The following is a 17,512-nucleotide window of genomic DNA, read 5'->3' on the forward strand; positions in this document are numbered from 1 at the left end:
TGAGTGATGTGTGCCTTAGCGTTATCTTGTTGTATGAAAATGGTTGTTGGACCTCCATCTCTTGGCCATTTCTCCTTTATAACTGGAATTATTTCATTAATCAGCTTGTCCCTTGTTACCTTTTGGTTGACACTCTCAACCACTTTGGTTGTCATGGTTCCTTTTTTCCTGTTTTTTGATGTTCTCTTTGCTGGCTCTTGGTATGTGAATGGGAAGATTCCAATCTTCCAATCAAATGTGCATTCCCCTGCTGAGTTGTACCTTGGTCTTGCTACACATGCTGTGAACATCACCTTTGGAATGGACTTGGAACTTGCTGCCCTTATCTACCCCTTTCATTCTTTGCCAGATAGACCCTTTGTGATTTGGTAGTTAGATAAAACCATTTTTTATCCAAGTGGACGATCATACATGGGGTAGTACTCTCTCATGGTTTCTAGTGTGTTTCCCATTAACAATTTGAAAACCCATTTCAGTCTTTCAATTTTGTTTGGTTCCTTTAATCCCGGATGAAGTGAATTAGTGTGTGGTTTTATTAGTCCCCTTTTTATCATTCTATGAACCGTGCTTTAACTCATGTTAAGCATTGTTGCCAAGTCTATAATACATGACCTCTCTCCCATTTTCAGTTTTGTAATTTCATCTAATTGCACTTGAATTCTCTTTCTTCCAATCTGGAATTTAGTTGAGACATTATACCTTTGCATGGAAGAACTCTGTTTTGTGGTTGTGTTCCAAATGCTGGTAATGCATACATCTAACTGATAAGTTAAATAAATATGATGCATCTTTGATTGAGTCCCTTTTCAGTTTACCTGCCTTTGCTTTATTGAGGAGCCAACACAATATCTGAAGATTGTCCTCACTGCTGAGTCTGTTGTGCTTGTGATGATTGACTGCAACCAACGTGTTATCGTTGGCTTGGTGTTCAAACACTTCAGTTTGTTGAATGAAGCTTGACTCATCTTCATGTGGCTCCAAGTTAAGATCAAAGTCCCCTTGCTCATTGTGAGCTGGAAAGTCATGCTCCTCATCATCAAGGCCCAGATAATCTGGACACCAAGTAGCATTCAAGTCGAAATCTGAAGCCATAACAGTGGACAATGATGCAGATGAGTTAATAAATTGAATTTTCTTTGTGATATTTTACCTTTGTTTTCTTTTTGGGGGGTTTTATGGTGGTGTGATTTTCTGGTTTCTCTAAGGCTATGTTCAGTTCACCTTATTTTTGCTTATTTCAGATCTAATCAGATCAGATCAGATCAGATCAAAAAAAATAAGTTCAGTTCAGATCTATCAGTTTTAAAAACTCATTTTTACTATTAAATTTCTTTCATTACATATTAGTAAAAATTATAATAATTGAATATTAATAAAGTATTCATTGAGACGAATCAAATAAGACCCCACATGACTATATTTTTTCTTATATATTGAGAGAAATCTAAAAGATAAGATCTTGTAATCAGATCAGTTCAGAAAAAATAAGTTCAGATCAAATCAAATCAGAAAAAATAAGTTCAGATCAGATAAGTTCAGATTAGAAAATTTCAGGTGAACTAAACATAGCCTAAGTGTTGTATATATAGTGAGGGTTAGAGAGTTTTTTCAGATTTTTGGAGGGAAGTTTTTTTTTTAATTAGAGATCAGTAGATTAGTGGCATTCTGTGTGCCACTAATCTTTGTAATGTCATTGGATTAAAAAAAGAAAGAACTCATTCTCATTGGTCAGTTTCTATATGTTAGGATTAGGTATTTACTTTTTTCAATTCAGTCTAGTTGTACGGTTCAGATGAAAGATGCTACAAATGCTTTGATGTTTTCAATAAAAACCTTACATATCCCTCACTTATCATCCGTGCCAAATAATCAGTCATTGATTGTGTTCCTTATTTTGTTCCCTCCTCCTTAATTCCCGTGAAAAAAAGAAACAAGCACTATATTATGGGACGGAGGGAGTATGTTTGTGTAAGAAGTTTGAAACTCATTGTTGCAACCCGAGTCAAACCTAGTTTTTTTTTGGAAAATGTCAAATCTTTATGAAAAATCCACTATAATAAGTTGATCCTTATTTTACTACCTTTGTTTCCAATTAATCTGCATACTTTGCTTTTCACCATAATCAAGGAATAACTAAAGGCATGAGAGAGGAAGGGAAAGTTATGAGAGAGGGAGAAGAAAAGTCGTCTTTTTATTGTACTAATTGCTAGTGTATGATTGAAGCCCTACATTGGGATGAGTTGTATTTCAGATTATCATACAGATTTCAATATTATAGACGGAATCCTAATTAAACACAATAAGGGCACTATACACAAATAAATATATCACCCAAATTACAATGTTGTGGAATGGAATATCCTGTTTTAAAACATTACTAGTATAGAATGGTGGACCAAATTCATAAAAGGAGATGGACAATGCATAAAGGTGGATGTTTCTGAATTATTTTATTATTATTTTTGATTAGGATAGATAATTGATTGGTCCGACCAATCCCCGCTAGGCTACTAGCTCCAGGACACACCAACTCAAAGGATGGGTATAAGGCTAAACAATCCAAATATAAATGCCCCAACATATTATTAGGATGTCCTTGAATTATGATGACCTTAAATTAAACACAGTTAACGGAACAATGCATAAATAAAACATTTCCATACTTACTTTATCACCTATGACCTTAATTCTTTCCCTTATCAATGTCCATAGACCATAGTAGTATTGCATCATTACTAGTACTCTTTCTCTCATTAAGGCCTACATTATGATATTTTTGTGGTCTATGATGTTGGACACATTATTTATTATTTATTAGTTTATTTATAGAAAGTTATCAATGTTTACCTTCATGAAGGTAGTCCACGTGAAATCTTATGATATTAGTTTCACATTTTGTGTATGAAAGTAGATTGTCGGTCAAAGTTCAAAATTTTTGAGGAAGTCAAATGTGACCTATTAGTTAAGGACAAATGTAGTATTATTTTAGATAGTGATCGTACGTCGCCTTTGTTCATAACACACTTATGGTAGACAAAGTAGGTTTCGTTGTAATTGTGACAACTGACTAGGATAAACATCCAACTTATAGATGATCGAATAACCAAAAAAAAAATGGAAAGGGGAATCCTCATGGATTTGTATGATTGAAGCAAAACCCCCTCTTATCTCTCAAGTCTCAACATGAAGTAGTAGCAAAGTGTCCATAAGGTTGCTTAGCCAAAATAAAAGAAAAAGGAATATAAAATCACCTAGGCTCACTAATCTGTCAATGCATTTTGAAATGAGGTGCTATTCTAGAAAGAGGTCCATATTAAGTTGTGTAAATTGCAAACTTGTTTCTTTCATGGGTACAATGTACATGCAGAATGGAACCGGCAAAAACATAAAAATTAATCTAAAATATCTGCACTTACAGGTCTCTCAGATAGCCTTTTCACTACAGAACTGTAAAAGTGCAAGTATCTCCATATATATGCATCCTATCATGAGAGATATGGAAATGCAATCTGCACAAAGGTGTCCATAAATCCATGCTTGAAAGGCATGTAGACTGTAGTACAGTAGTAGAGTAGCAAAGTGGTTTCGACTGGTGTAGGTGAATTGGAAGGTAAATCCAATGTTATGTCAAAAATAGTTGTGAGGTTGAGCAAGCAATGGAGGCCCTGTAGTTTTGCGTATGTTTCTCTTGTAATATCATTATATCAACTTGCATATTATAAAGGTATGCTAATGTCCTTTATCTTATTAATCAACTTGTTGCATAGTAGATAAATCCTGTTTTTGAAGGTGAAAATTTAGCCACTCAAGTCCTGCATTTTGTGTCCATCCATCTGTTGATGTATGATAGTTCATTTGTCAATCAAGAATTATTACAAGCAAATGCCCACTGCATTGTGCTGCTGAAACTGAACAACAGCTGATGATTGGTGATTGATATTAATGCTCAAGAGCATAATGTCCAATCATTAGCCCTAACTTCAGATCTTTAGGTTCCAAGTCTCTTGGATACATATTACATACTCAAAAAATCATTGGTAGACCCATAAAATGCTTTGTTTTTTTACAGATAAAGTGAACTATCTGAAAATAGTTGGGTACTCGGTCCCCATTCTCAATCTCTTTTATCAAACTCTTGAGTTCGAGTAACACAGGTCATTCAATCAGTTCCAGCATTCCAGGAATGGCTGCAACCTCTTGTTTAATTGACTCTTTTTACCATCATCAGGTGATTGCTTCCACTTCACATAATCGATTATAAAAAAAGCAAAAACATCCCTATATATACACATTCAATCAAGTATGCGGAAATAATGTTTTCAACCATACTCTGATCTCATATAAATCAAGATTTCATTTTCATTAGATTAAGAATTTGGCCTGTAGTAGGAATATACTGAAGGATTTATGTCCTCGACTTAAATGCAATTACTAATATATAATGGATCGTATTATAGAGATAATAAGTTCGTTATATTGGGTCGTCTATACGTCTTGCTAGAGAAAGCTATAGAACTTCGGATTAGTAAATAAATAAACCCGAAGCCCAATGTAACGGATCCTACAAGGTCACACATTAAACTTGGATCAACAAAAGAAACCTAGAGCCCAAGAGGGCCCTAGGGTGGCCGGCCAAGAGAGGAGAAAAGGAGAGAATCTGACCTAAATACTTTTATATATTTGGGTTAGGCAGAAAAGAAAACAATCAGTTTATTCTCTTATTATTTTCTCTCTCCTATTCTCTCTCTTCAAAAGTCACGTTATACTCCAAGAAAACAAAGAAGAAGTTTCTTCCTTTCCAACTAGCATTGGTGGAGTGTTGATCCGGGTTGGTGGACTAAGTAGAGGAATCACATCTGAGATTCTCAATCCGAGTCATTCAAGCTTTGTGGAAATCACGCTACAAAGGTTATTTCTAAACTTGTATGTGATCCTTAATTATATGCATGTGATCCTGATTTAAGTGCTTATGAATTTGATTCATGAAATTCCGCTTTATAGTACTTATAATTCCTACAGTGGTATCAGTTTTAGCCTCTTGCATATAGATTTTTGGTCATAAAGTTTAGTTTATGTATGATTAATTTTAATTTGATTAAGGGGAGGAATTAAATTATGGATTGAATAATTAATTGAAATTTGTTAAAAAGAGTTTTAATTACTTTCTTTCTCAATATTTAATAGCCGAATTTTTAACCTCCTAAACCCTAATTTTCGAAATTTAAAAAATTCTGATTTTAGATCTCTAAATTTCGAAAATAAATTCATATTATTAATTAAATTTTCATGCTTAAAATGTTTATGTATGAAATAAATTCATATAAAAGGTGTTTTGTATGAATTAGTGATTAATTATATGAATAATCTGAAAATTAATTAAAATAGAGATTTTAAATCTAATTTTCTGTATTAAGCATAAAGAGTTATGTTTAATTTAATCAAGATCACCTAATTAAATTTACAAAAGGTTGTATTTTTAATATCCTTCAAGAAAAGAAAAGAAAAGGATTTGAAAAAGAAAATTGAAGGAAGAAAGACAGGAGCAGTGGCTGCTCCGGTGTCTGTGGTCTGCCGGCGAGGTCTCGGGGAAGTGCGACGCGAGGCTGGCCACCAGCAGTCGCGTCGGATAGAGGTCGTGGCGGCAGCACGACGCACGTTTGACGTGCGAAGCAGTGCTGCTCGCTGCAGTTGCTGGATGCCGGCGTCTGGGTCGGTTCGCGAAAGAACGGCGAGTCGCCGGTGAGGTGTAAGGTCGCCAGTGAGGCTGCCTGAAGGTTGCCGGTAGTCGCTGGGTTTTGCGTTGTTGGCTAATAACGTGAACTAAGTTCACGGTTCTTCAACTTTTAAAATAAAATAAAAAAAAAAAAAAAAAAATTTGATAAAAGAACGTGACTTTAGGACTGGGCAGCAGCCAAATTTTTTTTATTTTATCTTTTGGGAGTTTTATTTTTGAAAACAGATTTTGAGAAAGATAAGTAAATTTCAATTATGTTAATTATTGACTTGGTCATAAATTTCAATCCATAATCTGATTTTTTAATCTAATTAAAATTAATTAGGCTAGTTTTAAGGGATAGAATCTTTAGGTGATTAGATATTACTTAAAATTTTATCTTCTTGCTTTAATTAAGAATATTTGATATTTTAATTGATTGGCAAGTATAATATGTGATATTATTATGTGGCTTTTATATATGATATATTTGCTATGTATGACTAGTATGGCCCAAATTAAGATAGAAAATACGATCTGCGTATCGTGATGTATTCTTGTAATTTTAAATACGATCTGCGTATCGTTAAGTATTTTTGTAATTTATTTAATTTAGTTATTATTAAATTATTTTGATACTTATGTAATCCAAAGAAGAGTCCATCAAGAGAAGGCCCATGGAAAAGGTGGATGGAGATCCATGAAGAGTCCAAGAAGGAGCCATTGATGCTTAGTTCTTAGGATTAGGGGCCATACTAGATCATTTTATTTTCGCATTTTATTATTTTTAAAATGCTTATAAGTTTATTGTATGTTGGTTTTGATGGCGCTAGAGTTCACTAATTCATAACAACATAATAAACTTAGGCCCCGTAAATATTAAGGTTTGCTTTTCCAAACATAAAGTACTTATAAAACCCTTAATTAATAGTAATAGGTCATGCCTCCGCAGGGTTTATCATTAATTTTGGGATATAAGGTAAAATTGCGAATTTTACAACTTAGTTTGGTTGTCCTTAACAAAATTATCAAAAGCGTTTTGAATTTTGAAGCAAGAGATAGTTAAACATGCGATGTTTATCCATCTAAACAAGAGTTATAAAGTGTTATAATTAGTAAAAGAGTTTACTTACCTTGATAATGTAACGTTATGATAAGGCCTCCGTCTGCTTAGTGTTACATGTTGATAGGATCTTGTAAAACACTTATTCATAGGGGACTTTAATTTTGAATAGGTGGTCAACCTAGAAACCTTTACATGTTTTAGGTTGCTTTATAAACATAAAATTGAACTTTGCCTTATTTTTCTTGTCTTAGATATCATGTCTAATAACAACAACAACAACTCCGGTTTCAACATTCGTCCTTTTCTGGAAAAGGACAGACTGAATGGTGAAAATTTCCTTAATTGGGAAAGGACCTTAAGACTCGTTCTGAGGTTTGAGGGTCGAGAGGACGTCTTAGATACCCCGCTTCCTGTAATAACTGATGAATCAACTGACGCTGAAAAACGTCGTGCAAAACAGGCTAGTGATAAGTCTATACCAATCACTTGTTTGATGGTAGCAGCCATGGAGCCGAACCTCCAAAAGAGGTTCGAAACCAAGGATGCCTACACGATCATGCAAGAGCTGCGGGCCATGTTTAAAACTCAGGCCCGAGTTGAGCGGTATGAGACTAACAGGGAGATCCTTGAATGTCACTTGAAGCCGGGTCAAGCTGTTGGCCCCCATGTGTTCGAAATGATGGGTCTTTTGAAAACATGGAAAGACTTGGGTTCCCTTATAGGCTCGAGTTGGCTACTGACATCATTCTCCACTCACTACCTGAAAGTTTTAATCAGTTCAGAATGACCTACAATATGAATGAGTCTGAAAAGACTTTGCAAGAGCTGCATGGATTGTTGGTCAATGCTGAAAGGAACATCCCTAAGGTTGAACCAAAGAAAGAGGTTCTGTTGGTTCAAAAGGGAAAGGGTTTCAAAAAGAAATGGGCAGGAAAGAAGGACAAAGGCAAGCAAGTTGCCACTGTCGCTGAAAAACCTAAGCCAACCGCCAAGCCCAAGGTTGCTGCGGAAAGCAAGTGCTTCCACTGTCACAAGATTGGACACTGGAAGAGGAACTGCCCGATATACTTGGAGGAAATAAAGAAGTCTGGGGCTTCTACTTCAGGTATATATGTTATAGAAATCAATTTGACTTCTACTTCTTTATGGGTATTTGATACCGGTTGTGGTTCTCACATAGTTAATGATGTGCAGGGACTAAAAAGAAGTAGGAAGTTGGCAAAAGGCGAGGTAGAGCTACGCGTTGGAAATGGAGCACGAGTTGCTGCACTTGCCGTCGGGAGCTATAGTCTACACTTGCCATCTGGGCTTATTTTAGAATTAAATAATTGTTATTTCGTTCCTACAATAACTAAGAACATAATTTCGGTTTCAGTTTTGGATTCTGAAGGTTTTTGCTTTGAAATAAAGAACAAATGTTGTTCCATTTCTTACAATAATAGTTCTATGCCAGAGCTAATTTGATAAATGGTTTATATGTGCTTGATAAATCATTACAAGTCTATAACATAGATAGCAAGAAAAAGAAATCAAATGATTCTAACCTAACCTATATTTGGCATTGCCGAATGGGTCATATAAACCAAAAGCGCATTCACAAGTTACAAAAGGACGGTATAATTCCATCATTTGATTTCGAATCATTTGATGTATGTGAATCATGCTTAATAGGGAAAATGACAAAATCACCATTTACTGGAAAAGGTGAAAGGGCCAGCGATCTTTTAGGACTCATACATACAGATGTATGTGGTCCTATGAGCACAAAGGCAAGGGGAGGGTTTAATTACTTCATCACCTTCACTGATGATTTGAGTAGATATGGCTATATTTACTTGATGAAACATAAGTCGGAATCTTTTGATAGATTCAAAGAGTTCCAAAATGAAGTACAAAATCAACTTGGTAAGACAATAAAAGCACTACGATCCGATCGTGGTGGTGAATATTTGAGCCAAGAGTTTGATGATCATCTAAAGGATTGTGGAATTCTTTCACAATTAACTCCACCAGGAACACCACAGTTAAATGGTGTATCTGAAAGGAGGAATCGAACATTACTAGATATGGTTCGATCTATGATGAGTCTTGCTGATCTACCGATTTCTTTTTGGGGATACGCTCTCGAAACTGCTGCACACACACTAAATAGGAGCCCGTCAAAGGCTGTAGAAAAGACTCCATATGAGTTATGGAATGGAAAACCTCCAAACTTGTCTTTTCTAAAAATCTGGGGATGCGAGGTCTATGTAAAGCGGTTACTATCAGACAAACTCGCACCCAAGTCAGATAAATGTCTCTTTGTGGGATATCCAAAAGAGACAAGGGGTTATTACTTCTATAACCGTCAAGAGAACAAAGTGTTTGTTGCTCGTGATGGTGTCTTTCTTGAAAAGGAATTTGTTTCTAGAAAGACAAGTGGGAGTAAAATAACACTCGAAGAAATTCGAGATGAGCAACAACTGGACGTGGCTCACACCATGTCAGAGACGGCCCAACAAGACGAAAGTCATGTTGAGGAGATAACGTATTCAACGCGTGAACCTCCTACCGTCCCATTCGAAGTTGAATCAAGCGAAAATCTTCAAACTGTTGAAGAGAACGTTTCTCTTGATGCTCAGACCCCGCGTAGGTCAGTAGACCAAGGATTCCAAACAAAAGGTTGGTTGATTTCCTAATGACTGAAAATTCTGAAATTCAGAACCTACTACCTACAAACAAGCTTTGACGAGCCCAGACTCTGAGAAATGGCTTGAGGCCATGAAATCCGAGTTAGACTCCATGTCTGAGAATAAAGTTTGGACACTGGTTGACTTGCCTGTGGGGTTAACCCTATTGGATGCAAGTGGGTGTTCAAATTGAAAACAGACAAAGATGGAAATGTCTATGTCTACAAAGCAAGACTGGTTGCAAAAGGATTCAGACAAGTTCATGGTATAGACTATGATGAGACCTTTTCTCCAGTAGCAATGCTTAAATCAATTCGGATACTTTTAGCGATTGCTGCATTTTTCGATTACGAAATTTGGCAGATGGATGTCAAAACCGCATTCTTGAATGGGTTCTTGAATGAGGATGTGTACATGACACAACCTGAAGGTTTTGAAGATCCAGAAAATCCTAAAAGGGTTTGCAAGCTTCAGAGATCCATTTATGGATTGAAGCAGCATCTCGGAGCTGGAATCTTCGGTTTGATGAGGCAATCAAACAATTTGGTTTCATCAAAAGCGAAGAAGAGTCTTGTGTTTACAAGAAGTTTAGTGGGAGCAGCTTAGTCTTCTTGGTTCTGTATGTAGATGACATACTAATCATGGGAAACGACATACCAATGCTTGAGTCAGTCAAGGAATGGTTAAAGAGTTGTTTCTCTATGAAGGACCTTGGAGAAGCTGAGTACATACTGGGAATTAAATCCATAGAGATAGGTCTCGAAGGATGATTGGGCTAAGTCAAGAAACTTATATTGATAAGGTTCTTACAAGGTTCAACATGGAAAACTCGAAGAGAGGTTTCGTTCCCATGTCACATGGCATATCGCTTAGCAAGAGTCAGTGCCCGACTGAGCCTGATGAGTTAAAGCGAATGAGTAGCATTCCTTATGCTTCGGCTATAGGGTCTATTATGTATGCCATGATAAGTACTCGACCTGATGTTGCATATGCCTTGAGCATGTGTAGCAGGTTCCAAGCAAATCCAGGAGAAGCACACTGGACTGCAGCTAAGAGCATCCTTAAGTACTTAAGGAGGACTAAAAGCTATGTTCTTAGTATATGGGGGACAAAGTGAGTTGGTTGTTGAAGGTTATATTGATGCAAACTTCCAAATCGACAAAGATGATTACCGCTCTCAGTCAGGGTATTTCTGTTGTCTAAATGGAGTAGTAGTGAGCTGGAAGAGCTCAAAGCAAAGTTCATACGGATGAGAACGTGGCTGATCCGCTAACTAAACCTACCACCCAACAGCATGAGTGTCACGCTAGGGCTATAGGCTTGAAGCAAATGTTAGAGTGGCTTTAGATTGTACTAGGTTTAGAGAAACTTATTACAATGTAAAGACATGGTTTTGCTATTTATGTTTATGATAATAAATTTTGTCTTATTTAATTTTGGTTTGGTATTAAATAAAATGTCCAAAATATATCTTGAATTCTATGGTTTTGTCAAATATGTGATTTGATGAATGAAACACCATAAGTGAACAGAATTCATAGAATATTAAAGTTCCTAATCTAAGTCATTAAACTGGACATAAATGACTTATTAAAGGGATTAGCATATAAGATTGATTGATAGCGCCGTTTCATGGGCTATGGAAACATAGAGATGTTTAATCAATCATATGGACATGTATAGTTGATACATAGTCGAACTTGACCTACTTAGAAGTTTTTAACACTTCGAAATTATATTAGTAGATTCCTGAGACATGAGTAGAACATTACTTAGCCCAATGATTAGTATAGCTTTGATACTGTCAAACGTCATGCCGTAAAAGGGGACTATAAAGGCAGCATTCAGGTTGTGCTAAAAGTTGAGTGGGAGTATTGGTTACTACAAGATTGGAAAAGTCCTCCTATATGAGATAGGATAGGTGTCTTGGCCCCTTGAAGAGTAAAAAATTGAAAATGCATGGCCGTGCTCAAATGGATCATTCGATGATCATTTGTTGGACAATTTGAACTCGGATTTCAAGGAATAATTTGAAAGCTAGTATGGATGATATAGAAATATGATCATACTATCAAATTAAGACATTAAGAGACTTGAGGAATAAAAACATTGCACACTCGTCTCGGACAAGTGGGAGATTGAAGGATTTATGTCCTCGACTTAAATGCAATTACTAATATATAATGGATCGTATTATAGAGATAATAAGTTCGTTATATTGGGTCGTCTATACGTCTTGCTAGAGAAAGCTATAGAACTTCGGATTAGTAAATAAATAAACCCGAAGCCCAATGTAACGGATCCTACAAGGTCACACATTAAACTTGGATCAACAAAAGAAACCTAGAGCCCAAGAGGGCCCTAGGGTGGCCGGCCAAGAGAGGAAAAGGAGAGAATCTGACCTAAATACTTTTAATATTTGGGTTAGGCAGAAAAGAAAACATCAGTTTATTCTCTTATTATTTTCTCTCTCCTATTCTCTCTCTTCAAAAGTCACGTTATACTCCAAGAAACAAAGAAGAAGTTTCTTCCTTTCCAACTAGCATTGGTGGAGTGTTGATCGGGTTGGTGGACTAAGTAGAGGAATCACATCTGAGATTCTCAATCCGAGTCATTCAAGCTTTGTGGAAATCACGCTACAAAGGTTATTTCTAAACTTGTATGTGATCCTTAATTATATATGCATGTGATCCTGATTTAAGTGCTTATGAATTTGATTCATGAAATTCCGCTTTATAGTACTTACAAATTCCTACATATACTGCATAGAAGCTCTGTATGGCAGTAAGTAATAAGAGTATGAAAGCAGCTATCAGTGAGATGATAGCCCAAGGATTATTAAAATACTTGCGAAGCAGGCTTGCACGCCATCTATTTCTTCTCTGGTTGTAGTATGCATTCACTTGCTCAGATAGTTTTGAATAGTAACCAGTTTGTGCATCCACTAGTATCTCTTTAGAAATGCTCTTGAACATGTCAACAACTTCACCATCATGTCCAAGGAGATGCTGAATGATTCCATATCGATGAAGGTGGCCCACATCTTCTGGGGATTTTATTAAACATTCCATGAAGACCACATATGATGCAATTATAGCATCATTTATCTTCAAATGGCAGTTCTCAAAGGCAGATACGTTCAGGAGGATGGTCATTGTACTATCTTGAATCCAAATTGTAGGGATTTCAAGAACTCCATTCTTGAACCTGATGTCCCAGAAACAGTTGGTGTCTCGCTTTGTGAATTTTACTCCTCCCTCTCTGAGCTGGGTGACCCTATGTATGATTTGTCCATGCCCTGGAATTCTGTTTGGAGCTCTATTGGCATATAAACGTCGCTTCAGATACCCAGGGAAAAGCTTATCACGTAACCATTGCTTCAAAAACCCGGGGACAAGCTTATTACATACCCTCCTTGGAAACCCATGTCTGTGATTGCTATCCTGTTGGGGCCCTGCATGGAGTAGACTTTGCCTGAAAACATCAAGGAGATGAAGGCACTCTTTTTGCTGGAGTGAAAATTTCAATTCATTGAACTCTCCTATGGACATTGGTTTACCTGTTTGAAACTTGCATTAAGGTGGATATGAAGAAAAAGATGTCAAGGACTGTAGGCTAAGATGCATAATCAGTTAATCACTAAGATCATAATGATATCTGGAGATTTTATGCTAGGAAATTCCCGAAGATTCTATAAAAATAGTTTCTATAAAATACGTCAAAGATATTTTGTGAATGTGAAGGGTATCAGGTCTTGATAATACACGTTTAAATTATAATACACTACTTTTTCAATGTTCTGATCAATGCGGAATTCCAGGATTACCTGTCAGCCATTCAGGATTGAAGAAGTTCACAGCTAAAGCCATAGCCTGCCCATTTTGGTGCTCATCAGGGGTACCAGTCATGCACATTAATCTAAGGAGTCTGTCAATTATGAAAAGCGGAATTTGATTTTCCAGCATCACCATGTCTAACAGAATGTCATCAATGATTTTCTGGTTAGAGAAAATGGGGTTACCCGTTACCCCTGCCCTTGGATAACTTCTGAAAAGCTCAAGAATGAAGCAACCATCAAGGACCATCATCTCAACAAATTTATTGCTGCTGAGATGCACAAGTTCTTGCTTATAACAAGCGCGCGCTTCTTCTTCAGCCTCTTTGATGGCATCAAGATAAAGGTTGAGGTCCTGACCTGTATGTTCTAGGATCTGGTTCAGGGCAACCCACTTATGTCAGTCGGTCTACATCCCGAACTTGTTCACTACCGAGATGGTACGGCCCTATAGATACAGTCTGGGGCACATAGGCTTTGCTGTCCTCTTGGACATCTCTTAGGCGTCGAGGCACTCGATATATGCACCACTTCTCCCATGGTCTTGTTGCAGCATATTGTTTGGCTTCCTTGAGTTTTTCTCTTAAGGTTATCACCCACTCTGATGGTTCTTGAGGTAATTGATCTGAGTGTTTAGTTGCTCTGGTAGTTATGTCAGTTACAACATCCATTTTTCTTTTTTCTTTTTAGGCGGTCACTATTGGTCATCCGTTAGTGAGAAATCAGAAAGCATATGCAGAAATTGTACAAAGCTAATACTGGGTGATATTTTCATATGGCTTCTCAGAATCAGATTTGATCAAGATTTTCTAATTCTTGGAAATGGCTATTGGAAGTTATGAAAGTACATTAGTAGTCTGACTTTTCTTTGATTGATTCTATATGAAAACGTGTAAGCTCAATGATGTCCCTGATTCAACCAATCCTCAAGCTACCAGTTCAAAACTTCAACATGTTTCTTTGATAAAAGAATTCTAACTATTGACTGTGGAGATATAAATCTCTGAATATTATACAAGATATTTGAATGGGAATTGATAGAGAATATACATATTCTCACAAATGTTAATATTTAAATATAATACCTAGAAATCTCAGAAGATCTTTTTTCTTCAAAGTTGACTTGGTCTGTTGATCATATTGTTAGACCGAGCTCCTTCTTCCCTACAAAATGATGCAGTAACAGTTCAGATTAGTTCAACCTGGGAGTCTGGCTGATTCTGAAAGCCCTGTCCTGGAGGGAAAACAATATCCCAGTGGTCAGTCTCTGCTCAAGGAAGTTAAAGGAAAACCTCAAGCAGGCCCGTCTCGAACTATATAGAGACCCTGTGCGATTTCGTATTTGAAGAATTCAGTAACGTAATAGCTCATCCATACTCCAAATAAGTAGATAAAATTTTTCTTTTTACTACTTGAACTTTCTCTATTTTGGGGCCCTCACAATTAAGGGGCCCTGTTTCATGGAACATGTTGAACATGCTAAAAGCCGCCCCTGACCTCAAGTTGCATCAGTCGTCCAAAAAAGACCAAAGGTAAGTCCTTCCACCTTATTTTTTTTAACTTCTTCGTGTATTTTTTTTAACTTTTCATATATATTTTTTTTAACTTTTCTTATCTTCCATGAACTGGACTTTCTGAAAATTTTCTCATTTTTTCTGAACTCTTCTTATTTTTTCACAACTTTTTTGACTTTTTCTTATTTTTTTAAACTTTTCTTATTCTTTCTAAACTTATCTTAACTTTTTCCAACTTTTCTAAACTTTTTTGTTTCTCAACTTTTTTTATTCTAAAATGAGCAAAAATAAAATGAAAAGAACAAATCCTATTGTCAACCAATTTAATTAATGTCCACAAAATAAAGTTATATTATACATGCATAAAAGCTAAATTGATGTTAGACTAGCTTGTGCTATATTTTGCCACAAAATTAGGAAGACAATCTTGAAAATGTATCTTTTGGACACAACAATTTGGCCATACAGAGTTGATACGACCCAACACAGATCCAGATACGGAATATGGGTTGGATATGTCAATTGGCACGTATACGGCTAGATTTAGGAAGAGAGAAATTTAAAAAGTAGTTAGAATAGTTTCTCTAACGATTAATAGTGTCGGGATTCCACGTGAAAAAAAATTTAAAAAATACAGAGAGAGTAAAATACTTTATTTTTAGGTAAGAATACTAGTTCATAAAACTAGGTCTAGCAATCATTTTCACTAGTCTTTAGGTCCTAGGAAATAGATCTAAAAAAAAAAATAGTGACTACAACTTTACTGCTTTACAAATTCTCTCAAAATAGGGGAGAAAAGAAGGGAAATAATATGTGAAAATATGCCTTGAATATATTATAGTCGGGCTATCTACAAAATGACGACTCGCGGAATTCGGCACAACTCGCAGTTGAAATCGCCGAGAGCTGACCGCAACTCGCGGCCAGTGCCCCCACTCGTGATTTGAGCGGAATCGTTCGTCGCGTGTTTTGTTAAGTGTTATTAGCCGGGTTAAATTCCTATTTAACCTAATATCGTTTATTTGACGGAGATAGCATATATAACATCTGTAACTCTGTTTTTCCTTATATCATCAATAAAATATTCTCTTTCTATGTCTCTAGATGTAGCCAAATTGGTTAACCACGTAAATCTGTCTGTTTTATTGTTTTACATTCAATTATTTGTTTCCTCCTCACGTCTGTTATAATAAATTGGTATCAAGAGCTTTGTGTTCGATCTATGTGAGAAAGATGTTTGAGATGAATGTTAAAATTGATAAATTTACTGGGAGGAATAGTTTTAGTCTGTGGCAAATCAAGATGCGGGCTTTATTGAAGCAACAGGGGTTGTGGGCATCGTTGGCAAAGAAGTCAATGGATTCAATCACCGCTGAGATGAAAGTTCTGGAAGAAAAGGCGCATTCAACAATTATGTTGTGTCAATCTGACGACATAATTACTGAAGTTGCGGAGCAAGAAACTGCTACTGGTCTGTGGTTGAAGTTAAAGAGTTTATATATGAAAAAATCTCTAACCAACAAGTTGCTTTTGAAGCAACGTCTGTTTAGCCTGCGTATGCACGAAAGTACGCCTCTAAGAGATCACTTAGATAAATTGAATATTATCTTGCTAGATCTGCGAAATATAGATGCTAAAGTAGATGATGAGGATGCTGCTTTAATATTGTTAGTATCTTTGCCTGTATCATATGAGAATTTTGTGGATCTTTTATTGTTGGGAAAGATAGTCTGTTGTTAGAAGAAGTAAGACCTATTCTCCATACTAGAGAGGTCCGTCATCAGGCATCTGGTTCTAGTACAGAGAATCAGGCATCTGGATTAGTAGTTACTGATGGTAAGGGACAAAAGAAATTTGGTAAAAAGAAAACGAACTTTAAAATTTGAATTCTAAGGGTCCTAAAACTATTGATGTCTGTAATTACTTTAAGGGAAAGGGGCATTGGAAAAATAAATGTCCTAAGAAAAAGAAGCAGCAGGACAAGAATGAAGGTTCTGCTGCTCTGGCAAAAACTGAATGGAATTCTGAGGATAATTTGGCCTTAGTAGTTAATAACCAATCACATTGTAGGGAAGTGTGGGTTCTTGATTTTGGGGCATCTTATCATATTAGTCCATGCAGGGAGTGATTTTCAACTTATGAGCAGATAGATAGGGGCAATGTTTCTATGGCCAACAGTGCTGCCTGCAAAGTAGTTGGAATAGGCTCTATCAGGGTGAGGACTTATGATGGTACATTCTGTACCTTGAACGAAGTTAGGCATGTTCCACTAATGACAAATAATCTGATATCTTTGAGTCTTCTTGATAGCAAGGGTTTCAGTTTTCAAGGTGAAGGTGGAGTCATGAGTGTCTGTAAAGGCTCAAAGGTGGGTGTGAAAGGTATTAAAAATGGTGCCTTATATATTCTTCAAAGTTCTACTATGACACGTTCTGCTGATATTACATCATCTGAGATTCACAAGGAGGAGTTGATCAAGTTGTGGCATATGAGACTTGGGCACATGGGTGAAAGGGGGATGCGAATTCTGTCAAAAAGGGATCTTCTATGTGGGCACAAGGTGCGGGATCTAGAGTTTTCTTCATCGTAACAAGTTCCCAAAGGCGGTTCATACAACGAAAGGTATCCTTAATTATATCCATTCGGACTGTTGGGGACCTTCCCGAGTTGCATCTATTGGAGGTCATAAGTATTTTGTGTCGATGATCGATGACT

At 36.5% G+C, this 17,512-nt stretch overlaps 2 protein-coding genes across 2 annotated transcripts; one reads left to right on the forward strand and one right to left on the reverse strand.

Moving 5' to 3' along the window:
- Positions 1–4,336: 4,336 nt before the first annotated feature.
- Positions 4,337–15,019, reverse strand: LOC104885334 (UPF0481 protein At3g47200). Its single transcript, XM_048648651.2, is given in 5 exon segments — positions 4,337–4,391; positions 12,205–13,007; positions 13,275–13,686; positions 13,688–14,575; positions 14,781–15,019. Coding segments are annotated over 4 exon segments (1,506 nt in total). The 5' UTR covers positions 13,955–14,575; positions 14,781–15,019; the 3' UTR covers positions 4,337–4,367.
- LOC130592058 (uncharacterized) lies at positions 7,474–8,218 on the forward strand. Its single transcript, XM_057396160.1, has 2 exons — positions 7,474–7,884; positions 7,974–8,218. The coding sequence occupies exons 1-2, from the start codon at positions 7,476–7,478 to the stop codon at positions 7,988–7,990; spliced, it is 426 nt and encodes a 141-aa protein (XP_057252143.1). The 5' UTR covers positions 7,474–7,475; the 3' UTR covers positions 7,991–8,218.
- Positions 15,020–17,512: the final 2,493 nt, after the last annotated feature.

The sequence above is a fragment of the Beta vulgaris genome, chromosome 7 (assembly GCF_026745355.1).
Source record: "Beta vulgaris subsp. vulgaris cultivar EL10 chromosome 7, EL10.2, whole genome shotgun sequence".
Classification (NCBI taxonomy): domain Eukaryota; kingdom Viridiplantae; phylum Streptophyta; class Magnoliopsida; order Caryophyllales; family Amaranthaceae; genus Beta; species Beta vulgaris.